Below are 16271 nucleotides of genomic sequence, written 5' to 3'. Positions count from 1 at the left end.
CTTCCAGGCAAAGGTCACGAGGCCACGCGGCTCTCCAGCAGAGCCACCGCCCCACCTCTTAGTTTGCCTTTCTGCCCTCCGCTCCCAACACAAGCCTGCAACTGTCTCAGTCGTCCCAGTCGTCTCCATCAGTGCTATCTGAAAGATTTGACACTCAGGCTGAAGCGTGTCATCAGGGAGATTATATATGGTTGCAAAAGCCAAAGCACTCTCCCCTTGTCTTATCAGTGTCTTCCTCTGTGCTGCCAAAAGGCCACCGCTGTGTTTTGACTGGAGTCCTCCACTTGTTTGAGGCAATTTGTGAGTGTTTTTAATGGCCGCGCTCCGTCCTTTACGCCACTCTTCCTGACTGAAGGGGATGGATTGGTTGAGTTCACCCAGTCATGTCAAGTTTGAGATCTCACAAAGTTTTACCTCTTGGCAAAAAATAATGAAGATTTTGAAAAATTTGGGAGCAGGATGAGCAGGGCAGCTTTTCAGGCAGGGTACATTTGTTTAGCATCTCCATGAATGTAAGTGACACCTTTTGAATGTCACATCTTGATTCTGTCGCCTGTTTTCTTTGTTCCGGATAGTCGTCACAATGAAGTCTTTGTATAGATCTAGTTGATTGCCTCTCGGGAAAAATACTGTGTAGTTGTTCTTTCTTAACTTCCTACCCCAAGTTGTCCCCCTTTTTTTGGCTTGGTGGCCTTGAAGTAATCCTTCCCTTTTGTCAGGCAGTGGACAACCTCTGGTACATTTGTGTTTTAAGTAAGATGCAGCCAAGGCAGTCTGGATGTGAACTCAGTCTTAGCCTGGCTTTTTTGAATGTTGCGCACAAGGGCTCTGCTGCTTTTTTTGGAGGTGGTGGTGGGGGTTAAGGGACACTGAGTGGGAGCGGCCAGGCACCTTTAATGTGGTGCACGGCTGTGGAAAAGCTGCTGCCAGTTAGGGCCACGTTTTAGAAACTTAAAAAAAGAAGAAGAGGACGAGGCAGCAGCAGCAGCAGAAGAAGAAGAAAGCTGCCCAAGTGTATCGCACACAAGTAGAAACAGCAGCCCTGGTGCGGCTGCAATGATGACTCAGCAACAGGAGGCCAAGCCTCTTGTCTCCACACCGCCTGACGGTTCTGTGTGGGTTTTATTTGTATGTGTTTATGTGCCTGTGCTCTTGTGTGGGCGCACACAACACACTCGCATCCCTGAGATAATTTGCTCAGGCTTATGTAATGGCTCACGCAAAAAGGACTCATAGGACTCATTCATGATGCCCATGTGATGATTCTGTATCCACGTGGAATCATCAATAAATAAATTAATAAATAGATCAATAAATAAAGCAGTTTGACCCTAGAGTGAGAGAGTTGAAAGAAACTCAGACACTTCTTAAGTAGTTTGAAACAGAGGTTCTGTGACTTCCGTCCTGTCACTCGATCCATCTCCCATCACTTATCTTCATATGCAACACTGAATTATAGATGTTTTTGAGGTTTAGGCATTGTTAAAATGATGTGGCACCCTCAGTAACCTCCTAAGGCTGAAAAAATACACATACAATTAGAGCAACTATGACAGTTCTTTCGAAACAATAAACAGTTGACATAGACAAAAAACAACAAGCATCTGTTAGTGGTAGTTTTTAAGAGCGGAGTATGTAGAAATGTGCTTCCATGCAGTTTAATCCCCTGTGACGAGCAAGCGGTTTGGCAACGGAAGCAAACAAACCCACCGCTGTCATCATATTTGGCTTAAACGCTGCCAATCTGGCTGGTGTAAATGTATGACATCACCCTTTTCCAATCATATCCACCTACTGCTGTACCAACGATCAGGGGGGAAACAGGGACAACGATTCATTATTCACATGCTCTAAAGATCCACAAATTGTTTTCTGAAAAAATGGGCAGTTGTTGCATCTTCAGTTCAGCCAAGTATTTGTGTGTTTTCAACAGTTAGCATGAGTCTCCATGTGTGAGGACAGCGGAAAGGACTGCAAAGAGTTTTTTTCAGAGGCAAAATTTTGTCAGCGCGTAGACAAGGGAGGGGGTCACAGAGGATGAAATTTCAGATTCCTCTGACGGTATGAAATAGCTGGCCAGGAATGCACACCTCGCCTGGGTTGGGAAGAGCACAGGGATTTGGAAAAGTTATCCGAGGTATGTGCGCCGACCAGAAAATAAACGTGCTGCATGTTTACACATTTGCAATTCATAAATATGCGCCTTCATTGGTTGAGGTTATGTTGGCTGATCATGGAATCACCCATTTGTACAGGGACCAATTATAGTTTATTGCACCAATAGTCTAATTAAAGGATAAATAATGACTTTGTTTTGGTTGAAACTCTAAAAACGAAGCCACAGAAAGTATGTCATGACTTTGTGGGACTGGTCCCATGACACTGGGAGTTGTTAAGAAAAGAAAACATCATGAGACTGAGCTCTCTCTCTCTCTCTCTCCGTCTCTTTTTTAATCAGAGATCACCAGATAACACATTTGGCCTTTTTGATGTCTCAGCCATCAGGGTCAGTTGTGAAACATTTTGTTCCTCTAGTTTAAGTTTAGATTTTTTTTTTTCTTCTTTTCTTAATTGCAATTTATGCTCAGTGCTCCTGACTTGACCTTCACCAAGTGGTCTCTGGAAACTAGTTTCTCACATAGCTGGGGACGTTTTTCAGCTTTGGACCCAGTACAGAATTGATCCAAAACGCAAATCCATTAAGCTGAGATCAGATTCTTGCACACTGAAGCGCATTTCAAAGAATGGCAGAAACAGGCACTTTCTAAATACTTGCAGCGTCACGTTTTTTTGTTTTCTTTCTGCTGATATGATTCTTTAGGTGGATGAGGTAATTTGTTGGCAGACTGTGGAAGTGTATGTGCCTGGTTATAGAGAGATTTTACTCCTGAGCTAAAATCGTTTTAAGTATGGCACTTACAGCTCGCTACATAATTTATTTTGAGGAAAGTAATTCCAACTGTCGTTTTTGCACAAAGTTGATCTTTAGGTTGGGCGGTTTGACCAAGCAGTAAATGGAATCACTCTCTTTTTATTCCTGCTAGCTGACATTAAAAACATTGATGATGAATGTTCACTGACATATTAATGCGAATTGCAGGTTTATAAATACAAAACTGCTACTGGCCCGAATAACCCGACTAGCATATCACTGAGTTATGAAATATGTGAGGAGTAGCATCATGCCATGTCTTTATGTCATGTGCACTTAATCAAAAATGGTTTTAAAGATGTTCTTTGCGGCTCGAGACAATCCAGTTTTTTTTTAGTATAAAGGGCATTTTTAGGCATTTCCTGAGTTATTTGTCAAACTAAAAGCTTTAGCGACATATTTTTGTGAATTGATAAAATCAATGTTTTTTCCACCAAAAACCTGCCAACTGAAGGCCTGTATTAGGAGCTTCTATCTGATCAGATAAACTGGAAAGCTGAGAGAACAGGTTGAGGAGGAAACAAAACCATATGGCAGACACCACAGAGCAAACATAGTTTTAGTGGCTGGGCCTGGCTTCTTGGAACACTTTCCCCACTACCCCAGTCCTTCTCATGGTCCTCATCAGTGTAATTACTTTGAGCAAGATGACTGTGCTAATGTCATGCTTAATTTACAAATGGAATCTGCAAAATAGCTGCCCCTCTTGCTTTGGATGAGATGGCGCATGAGTCAGCTGTTGTCGTTCAGCTCTGTGGCACTAAGCACCCCTGACTGGGCAAAAGATGCTGAGCAGGCTACGTCCAAATTGACTCGCTACGAAATAAAGAGGCTTCTTCTAATGGGGAGGAAAAACTCTCCTTGTTCTCAACTGATAATAATGGAACCGTTCTTTCTGGTCATCCGCTTGTTGCCAAGGACTCATCTCACTCGCTGGTATTTCATCCATTTGGGGAGCAGTGTGAGGGCCGGACATACATGGCATTTGTTATCCTCTGTATCTGCGGTGCTAAGATATGCAAGTGTAGCAATGTTGGATTACGTGGCATGGATTCAAAGCTCCACGCCTGCGCTATAAAATAAGCCGTGCAAATTTGTAAGCTCTTTGGCGGGATGCCCGGCACTGCCATGACGGCTCGGACATCTTCACTAAATATCTCTCTGAAATCTTCACTTTGCTCATCGCACGGTGTGAGTGAGGGCCCTCTTTGCAAGGCGACAGATGGTAAGTGCATTTGATTCATTTCACATTCCCCCGCCCCGCCCTGCTTCCTAGAATTAAGCAGCAATTGGCATTACCTCCAGCATATGTTGAAGACTTGAGTGGGAACCAGAATAGTTGGTACAAATATCTGAGACCACAGTGTGTGGGCTTAAGTACTTACATTTTCTGGCTCAGGTATGCCACACGTTTGTCTGGCAAACCGAATCAGCTTTTCCCGAGCTTATTTTCTCTCCACTGTCCCGTGGAGTTTTCTTTGTCGGCAGTTCTTGTCTTTTGACTCTTTGACGGGCCGAAAAGTCCCTGAATTGTGAGAGAAGAATGGCCTTTTGTTGTGCCCACTTGCTGTCACTGTGGATTCGATTGTCTCAGCGGGCAACACGGGCCTAGGATGCAACCATTCGCACACAGCCACCCCTGCGGATGGACATTCCTTTTGGCGAGGCTCCCAGATGCTGCTGCAGGTTCTCTGTGCGCTGCGGCAATCAGAAAGAGTGATTGACTGTGTTTCTGAAAGGCTGAGCAGCGTTACGACCAAGCGTGAAGGTCGGAGACCATTTGCGCAGATTTCTTTCCCGTTGAGCGGCCAGACGGCAGTGAAGAAAGGGGACCGAGTTTAAGCTTCGGTTTGCAGAAACTTTGCCAAAACAGGTTAAACTGTCAAACGCTCTCCCAGGAGAGAAAGCTACTTAGTGAAGAATTTAATCTCGGGACAGCAATTTATAGCATTGTAAGGCCTCTTATGTATAGGAATTTCTTTTGTTGAAGTGTGTGATTCGTGTTCAGGCTGTGCTCTCTTGCACTACAACCAAAGTTTTATGCTTGACATTGAATTCTTTTGCATTCCCAAGACAGGTATTAGTAGATACAGTGAGACTTTGATTGGGAAAAAACCAACAACAAACAAAAACAATTTGGGGATGAGTAGCTAGATCTGAGCACATTTTATGTGCATGTGGTGACGCTTAGGGTTTTGACAAAAGGTTTGATTGATTTCACTTCCAGGGGAAACATGGGGAGAATCATGGCTCATCTGGCACCCAACTCCTGAGGCCTGAGCCACTTTCTTATATTTTATAAGCTATAATAAAGGTTTAAGGCATTCCTCAGAGCAGCCAGCGTACTCTACAACGATATACCATTTATCTCATTAGTTGTTGGCTCCCAATTAAGGCTAAATGCGTTCCAGCGCGAATCGCGTTATAAACGTTGTCAATATTTGCTGGGAAGTCATTACTGGACTAAGTCTTTGTAAGAAAATTGATAATTCTGGATGTCCCATTGCTCTGGAGTTAGACCTCTGCCGCAGCTGTCGCTGTGCTTAAGGGTAATGAAGTTGGGATAAAACGGTGGACGCTAAAAAGGTAATGGCTCTTGGAGCCACGGGCTTAGTGACGGGCTGGTGGGCATCCAAAGGAAGTCTCGTTAAAACGGTGTTTTACTGTTTTATGATGAAGCTCATAACCGACGTGCTTCCGTTAAGGAAGTGGTTTTCCAATCATGTGGAAGGTGACCGATATTTTATTGTTATTTTTTTTTTTTTGTGGGGGGTGGGTGGGTGGGTTGCAGAGTCCGCCGAGTCGCCTCTGCACTTGAATCGAGTTTTTAATGTTGATCATCACATCACTTGCTAAAATGTTTAATTAACCTAGACCCAGATTAAAATGTCACTTGGGTGAAGTCCTCTGATGCTGCAACACGGCCAGTTGAGCTGGAATTAACTTCACGCGTCTTGGCAAGTGACGCTTTCCTGAACCGACGTACCCCTCCCTGACCGTTGGCAACTTACAAGCAACCGAATGGAGGTCTCGTCAGCACAGAAATGACCCCTGCGGTTCACAAAGTGCGTCTGTTGCCTGGCCGAGCACTTGCGTGTCAAAACTGAGCCTGAAATATGTTGTGCCTGACATTGATTCAGCAATTAAAACGTGGTTCCCCCATTGTTTTATGTGACGTCGGCCTGCTCTAAATCATGTCTGCTGACTAGCACTGGGTGCCACTCGGCTGATTTATTAGGTGCTCAAACGTTTTTATCTCTGTTGCCGAGAGATGCGCGGTGCTTGGATGTGGGAAAAAAATCCCTCGCATCCTGCTGCGGTAGGTCTTGATTTTGTGTCTCTCTGCAGCTTTCATTTCCATTCATAGACCCAACATTTACCTCCAAGGCAAATGGATCATCCATTGTAAAAGGGCGGCTGAATTCTGAGCGTCAGTTTTTTTAATTCCCTGGGTGATTGTGTAAGTGCACCCGCCCATAGATGCAATTTGGACAAGATCACACACGAGCACTTGAGACTCGTTGGACATGCTCAAAGAAACGCCTGCAAAAGGTTGCTAAATGTGTCTGACTTGTTGAGTCTGAAATATCCAAATTAAAATTTGATGAGTGGAAATGTGTCCGCAGGCAAAAGTGCTGATTCTTAATTCATGCTCAATCAACTCCGTTCTGAAAAAAATTCTTTGATTTAAATTCACACCATGGCGTCTTTCAATTTCTTGAAATAACTTTTCAGCTCAGTTTGAAAAAATTAAAGAACTTTTTGCACTTAAAGCATGATCATTCCACCCTTCTGTCTAATTTACGCTATGCAATGGACACATATATCTGGCATTGTAATTTAGTTTACCGATTTTCAAGATGTTTTATGAAGAGATTCCAGTCAACTCTGACACCATTTTTAAGCTGCCGCCATCAGTCATCACAAATATCCAGCTCGGTGTCGTTGAAAAAATAGAAGAAAATAACAACATGGACATTCTCTCTCTCTGCTCAGGTGCATCCTCCTACCTCTGCTGAGCATCAAACCTCCGCAACAGTCCCTCTTCCTGCTGGTGGACTCCGTCGATGAAGGTCTCCAGCTGGGAGAAGGGGAGCAGCGCTCCGCTCCCGGCTCCCCCAGGACCATCGCCGAGCTCCTGGCCAGTCACCATGAGTTCCTGCCCCCCTGGCTGCTGCTCATCTGCTCCGCCCGCCGGCAGAACAAGGCCATCACCAAGCTGTTCACAGGTAAGGGCGGGTGTCTGTCACGTCGGCACCATCAGAGTGAACTAGCATGCGCCACAATATACTAGTATTTTCCCAACGAGTTTGATTTTTCCAGGTAAGATGGGGTAAGAGGCCATGCAAAGAGCCTTTTCACCTCATTAGCTGCGTTTCCATTCCATTTTTTTTGCAAAATAAAAGCAATGTTTCTAAAATTGTAATACTTATATTCTGTCTCCTCCTCCATCCAAACATAACACATTTTCTCTTGAAGTCAACTGGTCACATAAACCCGTACGTCACGTCCGCTGACGTGTAAATGCGACAAAAGTGTTTCCATGACACTTTTGCGTTATACCTCTATATCGATACGTCTGAAAAAGCACCTCATGAGAGCGTCAAAACCTTTTCGACATATTTGAGAGGTTCTTTCTAAGTTTAGGTGTTTCCATGACCAGTTTTTTTTATTTCGATATTTAGGTTTTGGGCAATACTACGGGAAATGGAAACGGAGCTAGTGAGACGTGTTGTACACCAGCCTTATTATTATAGCTATGGTTATGGTTGTCCACCTCACCATCAAAACAGGGCACATCTACGAGTCTACCGCGCATTTGAACTCCTCATGTGAAATATTGCCTCAATCAGCCACAGCCCCCGCAGGGACGGCGACTGCTCTTTTCCAATAGGGCGACGTACGCGGCGGAGAGAGAGATTAGGGTCAGGCCAGCGGCAGACCTCGAGCTTCTTCCCTCCCACCCCCGGTAGCGCAGCTGGCACTATTATCTCCCTGCCAGTCCAGCGGCCCGCTGCACTCTGACGAGCCTGCGAGGCGTTAATCAGGGACCTGGTCGCGTGGGAGGAAGTCTCCACCGCAGGCGGGCGCACACATAGGCCGCGTATCCCAAAAGGCGGCGAACGTGGGAACTCGTCGAGCCGGCGGCGGTTACGTAACGTCCCATCAGTCCAAACAGTCGGATCGAGCCGCTCGCCCCCTCAGGAGATGCAGAGTCGGGTTGATGTTTTTATTCATTTACAGCACAAATTGTACAATCAGCAGGGCCGCGTTGGATTGTGCTGCGCGACATCATGTAGGTCTGCGAGTTGGATGGAAGCTTAGGATTTGTCATTTTTTTGCATCAGAGAGGTCACTGTGTAGTGAATGTTGCCAACATCCAAGTGTCACATGGCAGAGCAGAAGCGATTTCAAAATTTCAGAATGCCATTTATAGATCTGCTTATTTTTTTCCTTGGCATTTTTCCAGCTGAAAAGCATTGTAGCACGAGTCTTCTCAGCCTGTCTGCAGTCAAAGCAAAGTGAACAACGTTCCTGTGACGATAGAAAGTCCAAATTCCACGTAAATAACAAAATGACAGATTGGAATTATCCAATTTTATACAGCCTCAAATTAGAGATATGAAATAAGGCCCTTGGACGGCAGTGCGCCGAGACAGAAGTCTGTTCTGCTTTACGCTCTTGTTTCTTCATTTCATCGCTCTTGTTGTGCGTTGGGGATTTTCTCTTAGTGTATAGAAGCTTCTCCAGTTTGAATCACTGTGCCTTTGGACGACAGCAGACAGTAAATCTTGTGTGTGTTTCTCTGTTTTTGTTTCCCATTTCTTTTTTGTCGCAGACAACAAACATGACATTGTTGCCCATTTAAACGCAGACAAGAGACTCGTATAAAACCTGGGCGTCGTTTTCCTTGGAGTCATAAATTTCGGTGGCTCCGGCAGTAACCTTGGCAGTGGCTGATTCTCAGACCCTTAGTTACTTGAAAGACGGATGAAATAAGTTGGCTCACACTTGGCAATTTGTAGCTGTGCACCGAAAACAGAAAATATATTTTTTTTAAGATTTCAGATTTCTGCAGTGAGCCTTACAGATGCACGGACAGAATGCTGGTTCTGGTGTGTATTATTTACGCTCTTACTCTAATATTAAAGCGCTCCCTTTCCTCTCCAGACACATACGTGTTTAGGAATGAAAACATAGACTTTTGTCATTCCTAAAGAAAAAAGAGGAAATCACCAGCATTTAAATGAAGTCAGTGTTTCTCTGTTCTCGCAAGACCTTGCGAGAGAAAGGTCTTGCGTCTTATTTTTATGGCTCAAATTTTTGTGATTGCATTTGAAACTGAGCCTCAAGGATTTTGGGGAGGTTAGAACCAGGACCTTGTGCTTTAAGAGATGATAGCACCTGAACTCTCCTTAGAAGTTTTCACGCGACGCCGTCGCCTCGACACAGCGCTTGAAAGCGGGAGCTAAATGATCAGGTGCGGCTCTGGGGGATTAAGTGAAACCCGAGCGTCGGCTGGTGCGATCCCATCTGCTTTCCAAAACGGTGCGAGTGGCTTCGAGACAAGTCGGTGGGCGTCGCGGCACCGACTGTGCTGCAAACCTCCCCGCCTCTGCCGCTGCCAGCCGCGCTCTCTTCCAGCATCAGAGTGTCTGCGTTGGTTCTCCATGAGACTCTGGACTTCAGTGTCCACACAGCCAAAGCAAAGAAGAAAACTACAAAAAAAAAATGAGTCCTCGGCAAACGCAGATGGAGAATATTTGATTTCCTTTCAGAAGCAGTTTATGTGAAATCCCATTTTGTGTGTGTGTGTGTGTGTGTGTGTGTGTGCTCTCTATCAGCCCCAAACCACTGATTCAAACGATCTGGTTGAAATGTTGACAGTGGAGTCACCAGTGGATTTTACAGCCATACTGGCCACAGATGTGAATGCTGCTAATGAGAGATTTTTATCTGAGATGCACTCTAGTTGAGAATGCCGCTGGGTGATTGTACTGGGTTTTTTTTTGTTTGTTTTTTTTATATATGCTGCTCGCCAAAAAGCCGCCTGGCTGTTTGTTTTTAATATCATTTCTAGGCAATTTCATCTTGGAACAATCTCATAAACATTATCTCCATTATGTCCATTCTTTTTTTTCTTTCTCTTCTGGACGGACTCTCTTCTCGTCCCTTTTTCTTTCTTTCACTGCTCCTCCTCCTTCTCGTGACGCCGGCCAAATGTTGCCGGGGCTCTTATTCAAATTGCCGCTTTCTCCTTTTGAGCGAAGGAGCCGAGCCAATCTCACATATCTGACGGCGCGGCCTCCATCTTAGAGGAATGAATGGCATCCAGTCCCCCCCCGTCCCCCCCCCAGCTTTCTGCCACTGCGTTCACGTGACCGCGATGCTCCAGATTCCAGATTCAGCCGGTGATATTTCAAGAGGAACGGGCTTCTCCTTTGAGACGCTCGGAGGACGCGCACTGCAGCGGGACGCGACCTTTGTCCTTTTGCCTCGCAGCGCCGCCTGTTGTTTTGTCTGGGTTCACTCTTCCGCTTTTCGGTTTCCATCCCTGGAAATTCTTTTGCCAGAAGGGCCTTTTCTCACCACTCGGACGTTACACGGACGCGTTGGCACATTCATCCACGTGCCCCCACCCACCCGTTAGCTTGCCTTCCGCGCTACGACGTCTGCAGTGCGAATAATTCTTATCCATGCGGAACCCAAGCTTGACCGGAGCATTGGAGAGGATCAGATCGAGGCCAAGAGTAAAAATATCCTTCATGCCGTTTACAAGTCAAGAGACGGCGTTGACCTGCCAGAAGCCTCCACTTTCATGCTCCACGCGACGCCAGCTACTATTTTATATGAGCGGCCCATTTCGTCTGGGGTGGAGGCTGCGCAGCTTTTCCCAGTATAATCTGGCCGCCGGCGACGAGAACTCTGCCGCTGTGTGAATACATTGTTGATAAAGTTTGAGGGATGACTTTTAACCAGAAGGTCATTTTTTGCAGGGACTTTGTTGCAGTCGTTTTCTTTAGGATCTCTAAAATAAAGTAAAAAAAAAAATCAAAGGAGCGAAAGTGTTTTTCTTTTGCCTTTTAAAATGTGTTTCACACATTGGTTGCATCGGCTCGGAGCCCCTGAATTCTTGCGTCCTTGCTCAGCTCTTATTCCCCCCGCTGCCTCAGACCAGGAATGTTCTGCGGGAAGTTCTCGACACCTCCGAGACGAAGCAGGAAGAAGGGGTCACTCTGAATCCTCCCGCACGGTGACTCGCTCGCATCCGCTCGGGCCCCCGAAAAAGGCCCCACAAACAAAGGCCTTTTCTGTCCTGCGCTGGGACGAGTGCGAGAATTCTGCGGAGAGCATCCGTCTGGCTGACTCGCGTTACACCTCCACTCCGCCGTCGATGATGGCCCCCGAGTCTTTGGGAATCACGTTTGGACAAAAAATAAATAAATAAATAAAAACCTTGTGTTCCTCTGAAGGCGAAGCCGACGTCCCGAGCGACCGCAGCCTCATGGAAAAGCTTCGCACGTAGCCCGTCTGCGCGCCGGCTGCGTAAGGCCGCGACGGGGGTAGCGGAGTGGAAACACTTAGGCAGCGATTTTCGAGTCGGGAGCCGCGCGGAATCTGTGCCAATTCGACGAGCCCTCGGGCAGAAGGGAAGGAGGGGAGGAAAGGGAAGAGGGAGGGCAGAGTGGAGTGGAGTGGAGCCGCGGGGACGAGGGTCCCGGGCCTCTGAAAGGAAACGAGCGCTCAGCCTCACGGTAGCCGACGTGCACGGAGTGGAGGACTGGAGGAGGAGACGACTGCTCTTTTCCATTTTGTCCTCATGTTACCTTGGGAATACGCTCCCGACGACGAAACAGAAAATCGTAGGTATTCTGTACGTTTGTCGCACCCATTTTTTTTCTTCCGTCAAAGAACACGAGTCATTCATCCCTTGCCAAGTTTCGATCCTAATCCCCTCCGTTTGCATTTGCCTCGGCCTTGGCGTGCGTGATCTTTTTGTTATCACGAGCAGACAACGTCACCGAGCGGTAATGGCAACCATCTGTCGTTCGCTGTGTTGGAGCTGCGGGAAGGTTCTCTCCTCGGCCTGTGGTTCAAGAGAGGGCACATCTAAAAAGCGCCTTCCGGTATTTTGTACGAGGAGAATTGCGGCGCTCGTTGATGCCCCGCCGGTCGCAAAGAAAAAGCTGGCGATGCGTAACCACGGAGATTCATCGCAGTGGTGCCGGAGCACAATAATTGGCGTTACCAAAAAAAGCTGAAAATCCTCAGCGGACGCCGTTGCCCCGTCGATCTAATTTCCTACTATTGCTGCCGATGCAGAACCGAGCACAGTTGAGCAAAAGCAACCCAACGAGATTCTATTTTTTACCTCTCATCAGACCCTGAAGTTGCAAGCGGCATCAGGGTGCAGGGCCGCCGAGGTGAAAATGAAATAGAATAAAAATACACGCACTAAGCTCTGCAACGCCGCGGCTTGAATTCTTCCTCCGGGGTGAAAACGCGCTGTGACTAATCTGCAGGTGCAGGAGGCAGGTGGGTTCGAGGATGATGCAGACGCAGCCCCGGCTAAAAGAAAGCGGTAAACAAGAGTGAGCGCAGGCCACGGTTGGGATGGCGGGGGGGGGGGGATCTGACATGAGCCGGGGGATGGTGCAGACACTGTGACAAAGGTGTTCATTTTTCAGCCGCTTCCATAATAATAACGATATGAACCCAAAATGTCGCTGGAGCTGCTGCGAGAAATGAAAGCTCTGAGATAAGTCCCAGTCCAAAAGACTGTCCGTTCTCCTCTTTCTGTTCCCTGGGTTTGTCAGTGCTGGTTGGAGGCTCGGAGGCCATTTTTGGAAGGAGCCCCACAAAAAGCAACGAGTCGCAGCGGTAATTAAGACATTTACGTTTCCCAGCTCACGCTGAGGAATGTTACGGCAACATGCGGCTGTACGGAAACACTCAATCCCATTCAGGTTTTATGATGGAGGGGGGCGGGGTCTTATTCCCTCTCCGAAATGACCGATTTGCGCATGCTTATTTTTCAAACAACTCAGCTCCTCCTCCTCTTCCACCTCCAACGGCCAGAAAATTCCGCGGCCACCCTGAGGAAATGTCCCAACTCTGGCGCTGGGCCCTGTGTTTTAGTTTCCTGCAAGTCGACGTCCCCCCTCAGAGAGCGGGTGGCCCACCCTGGCAGGGGCTCGGACCGCATCGTCTGCGTCCGCCTCTGCTTCGCCCGTGAATGGAGCTTTATTTCCCCCAGCTCGGCGAGAGACAGAGCTGATTTATCGCCAATGATCACAAATAAAAAAGAGCAGCCCTGTTTAAAGTGAGCAACCCCCACCTACACACACACACACACACACACACACACACACACACACACACACACACACACACACACACACACACAACCTCTTTGTCCCCGGGCCTTCGTGTGAACATGAGGCAGGGCATCAAGGTCGAAAAAAGTCTTACAACACGTCCAAGGCCGTGTTTTTTTTTCTGCATACTTTGCATTTGGTCAAATGTGTGAGTCCTTAGCTGGGGGGGGAGGGGGATGAGAGGTGGGCGGGGGAACCTCTGGCCCACTGACAACGCAAACACGGTCGTAAAGAGCATCGAGGATAGTTTATTTCTTCTCCGGGGCGCCCGGAATGCTCCCCGTGGAGCGTCAGAGATGGCTGCAGCTCAGCGGCCCGCCGGTCAATTCACATCTCGCTGCAGAATTTTCTTGACGGCCCGAAACTTGCAGAGCCACTGCAAACTTGAAAGTGAAATTTAGAAAAAAAAAAAAAAAGGTTTTATGAGAGATTATAGATGCCAAGAGCGGCTTTGACTTTTGAATGCTGTCGAGGCTCCAAGCCACTTCTTTGAGCCGATAATTAAAAAGTCTATTTATGATGTAAAAAAAAAAAGAACATTTTAAATAATTCTTTTTTTCAGTCTGGATTGAGATGAAACGCCTCATGCCACCAGAGCTGCATTCTCCTCTCCTCTGGTTCTCAGTTTTCTCGTTGCCTCCGTGCCTGAGAGTGAGGACGACGCATTTAATTAGTCCACCCCCCCCTGACCAAAGCGGGGGAGGGGGAGGGGAGAGGCTTACACAGACACGTCTACGTCCATGTAAAAGTCGTCGTCTGCGATGCTGCGCGTCGAGCCGCACTTTAGACGAGCCCGGGACCATAATCCCGGCTGAATGCTGTAATTTACCACCGTGAAGTCTGACAGCCCTGGCAAATTACAGGCCTGCCTCGTCTGTATCTGCAACACCTCGGCTGCAGCGCCGACTGCCCTCGTTCCACCCGAGGTGATGCCCTTTGGCATGCGGCACGTCCCCGACAAATTACTGAGTGAGCTCCTTCACCTTTGATGCCACCGGCGGGCCAGCGCGACGAGTCAGAGTCTCGAGTATAAGGCAGGAATACAAGAAGGCTTAATTAACTTTTAGTTGGAATAAACGCGGCGGCATTCCTTGCGTGTTTTAGCCTGGATTTGTTTAATGGAAGAAGAGGGATTCCCCACCCCCCCTCTTGACCCGCATGCCAAGAATGACTCGGCAAGTACCTGATTCCGCAAGCAAACTGCCTCGTACGGGAGCCGTTGCCCGGACGTTTCCTCCCCCTTCGAAATCTCTGTCAAGTGACTCCAGACTTTCCTGGCAGCGCCTGTCGATAGCAGATAATGGCTTGATGTGATGGCCAATAAAAGCCCAGACTGGGCAGCCGGACCTTGGACGGCCTCTTGTGCAGGTGAATAGAAACATGTGTTGGTCGGGCTGTTACGGAGTCACTTGTGGGTCAGCCGTTTCGTGATATCCCTCTTGCGTCTGGATTGTGCGACTGGAGTTGAGGAGGCTGGTGGGAAGGGAACCAGGTGACTGGCGGTGGACTCTCTACTGGTCCTGGTCACCTGTTCCATCTACACATGTTTTAAAGTTTCCAGTCATCACTCCTGCAGTGGCCTGTTGCTCTGACATTGATGCTATTTTCTTCCACCGTCTCTCCATTATGTGCCTGGACCAGGTGAAGAGCTTTCAGAGTCGGCCACACGCGACCATCTAATGAGCTCCTGTCATTCAAAATCACATGATGGCAGCCTTCCACCCCCCTGGTGCCTGGCTGGCTTTGTCTTCCATTGTGTCCAAGATAGATGCGTGTGTGCTTTTCACTGAGCTTCTTGTTTGAATGCTTTCTTTTTTTCTTTCAACCTGAACATTTCAGTCGTCGTCATGTCCACATTTGTTATGCCTTGCATGAAAATATCTGTTTGGTTTAATGCCAAAGCCTAAAACAAACTCAATTATTTAGCTTTACAAAACAGGGATAATTAGAGAAGCAAGCATCGCAGTTCTTCGGCTGCTCTTGCATTTGCATGCCAACCATTGCCAACAAAACAAATATTTCTTTTTTGTTTTTGCATAAAAAAGGAGAAACAGAGGTGCTGCTTCAAGGTACTCTTCTTTCCAATTAATCTTCGCTTTAGATTTCCGGGGACACTTGTAGTCATCCGAGAGACGATGACAAAAGAGCCGTCGTTAACATGAGGGACACAAAGCTGTGATCATTAGCCGAGATGCACACCAGATGTTTGTGGACTTTCCAAAACCACCTCAGTCGTGTGCTCAAACTTTGATGCAAACTGAGGGAGGAGCTTATTTTAATTCCTGCCTTCTCTTATATTGATGACCGGATGATTTAACTGTGCTGCGCTGACTTTGACCTATTGAAGGTTCAGTTTCGCTCTCAGGATTGTCATTAAATAAGGCCTCACCGGCAACTTAAGTTTTAAAATATGGCGATGCTGTAGCCACCAGGGGGAATAACAGTTTGAAGCTCGTGGCTGTTTCTCAGCTTTTTTTTACAACTGCAGCAAAAAATCCCTGCATTTTCACTTCCAAGCCATAAGTCACGGCCGGCATCCTTTTGCACTTTCTGTCTGAAAAGTTCCTGTGGCACATTGCTGTTTTTCCTCCGCCCTCACCTCAGCAGCCCCCCGCCACCACCCGCATGGGGAGCTCCCACAACAGGTCTGACTGGAAACCTCTTTGCATCTTGTTTGAACTTGGGCTGCGAGTCGTGTCCGGGCAGGAGTGTTTTTCGTGCCTCCCTGCCTACCAGCCTAACGTGAATTTAATTGTTAAGTGTAATAATTCTGCCGTCTCACCCGTCTGGCGGTTGCTCAGCGTGGCAGGGAATGAACGCAGCCGCACATGCGAAAGACTTTTTTTTTTCTTTACTCTCTCTCTTGCCATCAGTTCCCTGTGCACAGTCAAACAAGTATAATTGGTGTCAAAGCCTCTCAGTGGCCGGCTTTCCCCCCCCCCACTTGTGAACAAGCCGCA

General features: G+C 47.4%; 1 protein-coding gene across 2 annotated transcripts in view; it reads left to right on the top strand.

Moving 5' to 3' along the window:
- The window catches only part of ankrd50 (ankyrin repeat domain 50), a 33133-nt gene that overhangs the window by 6670 nt on the left and 10192 nt on the right, over window positions 1–16271 (top strand). For both annotated transcript variants that reach the window (XM_076048021.1, XM_076048020.1), the window contains one exon: window positions 6929–7161. In XM_076048021.1, coding sequence (XP_075904136.1) covers window positions 6929–7161 — 233 coding nt within the window. The remainder of the gene's footprint in view (window positions 1–6928; window positions 7162–16271) is intronic.

The sequence above is a fragment of the Nelusetta ayraudi genome, unplaced genomic scaffold (assembly GCF_046127955.1).
Source record: "Nelusetta ayraudi isolate G7.1 ecotype Tasmania unplaced genomic scaffold, CSIRO-AGI_Nayr_v1 ptg000097l, whole genome shotgun sequence".
Classification (NCBI taxonomy): Eukaryota; Metazoa; Chordata; class Actinopteri; order Tetraodontiformes; family Monacanthidae; genus Nelusetta; species Nelusetta ayraudi.
This window is presented reverse-complemented; position numbering and strand designations above follow the sequence as displayed.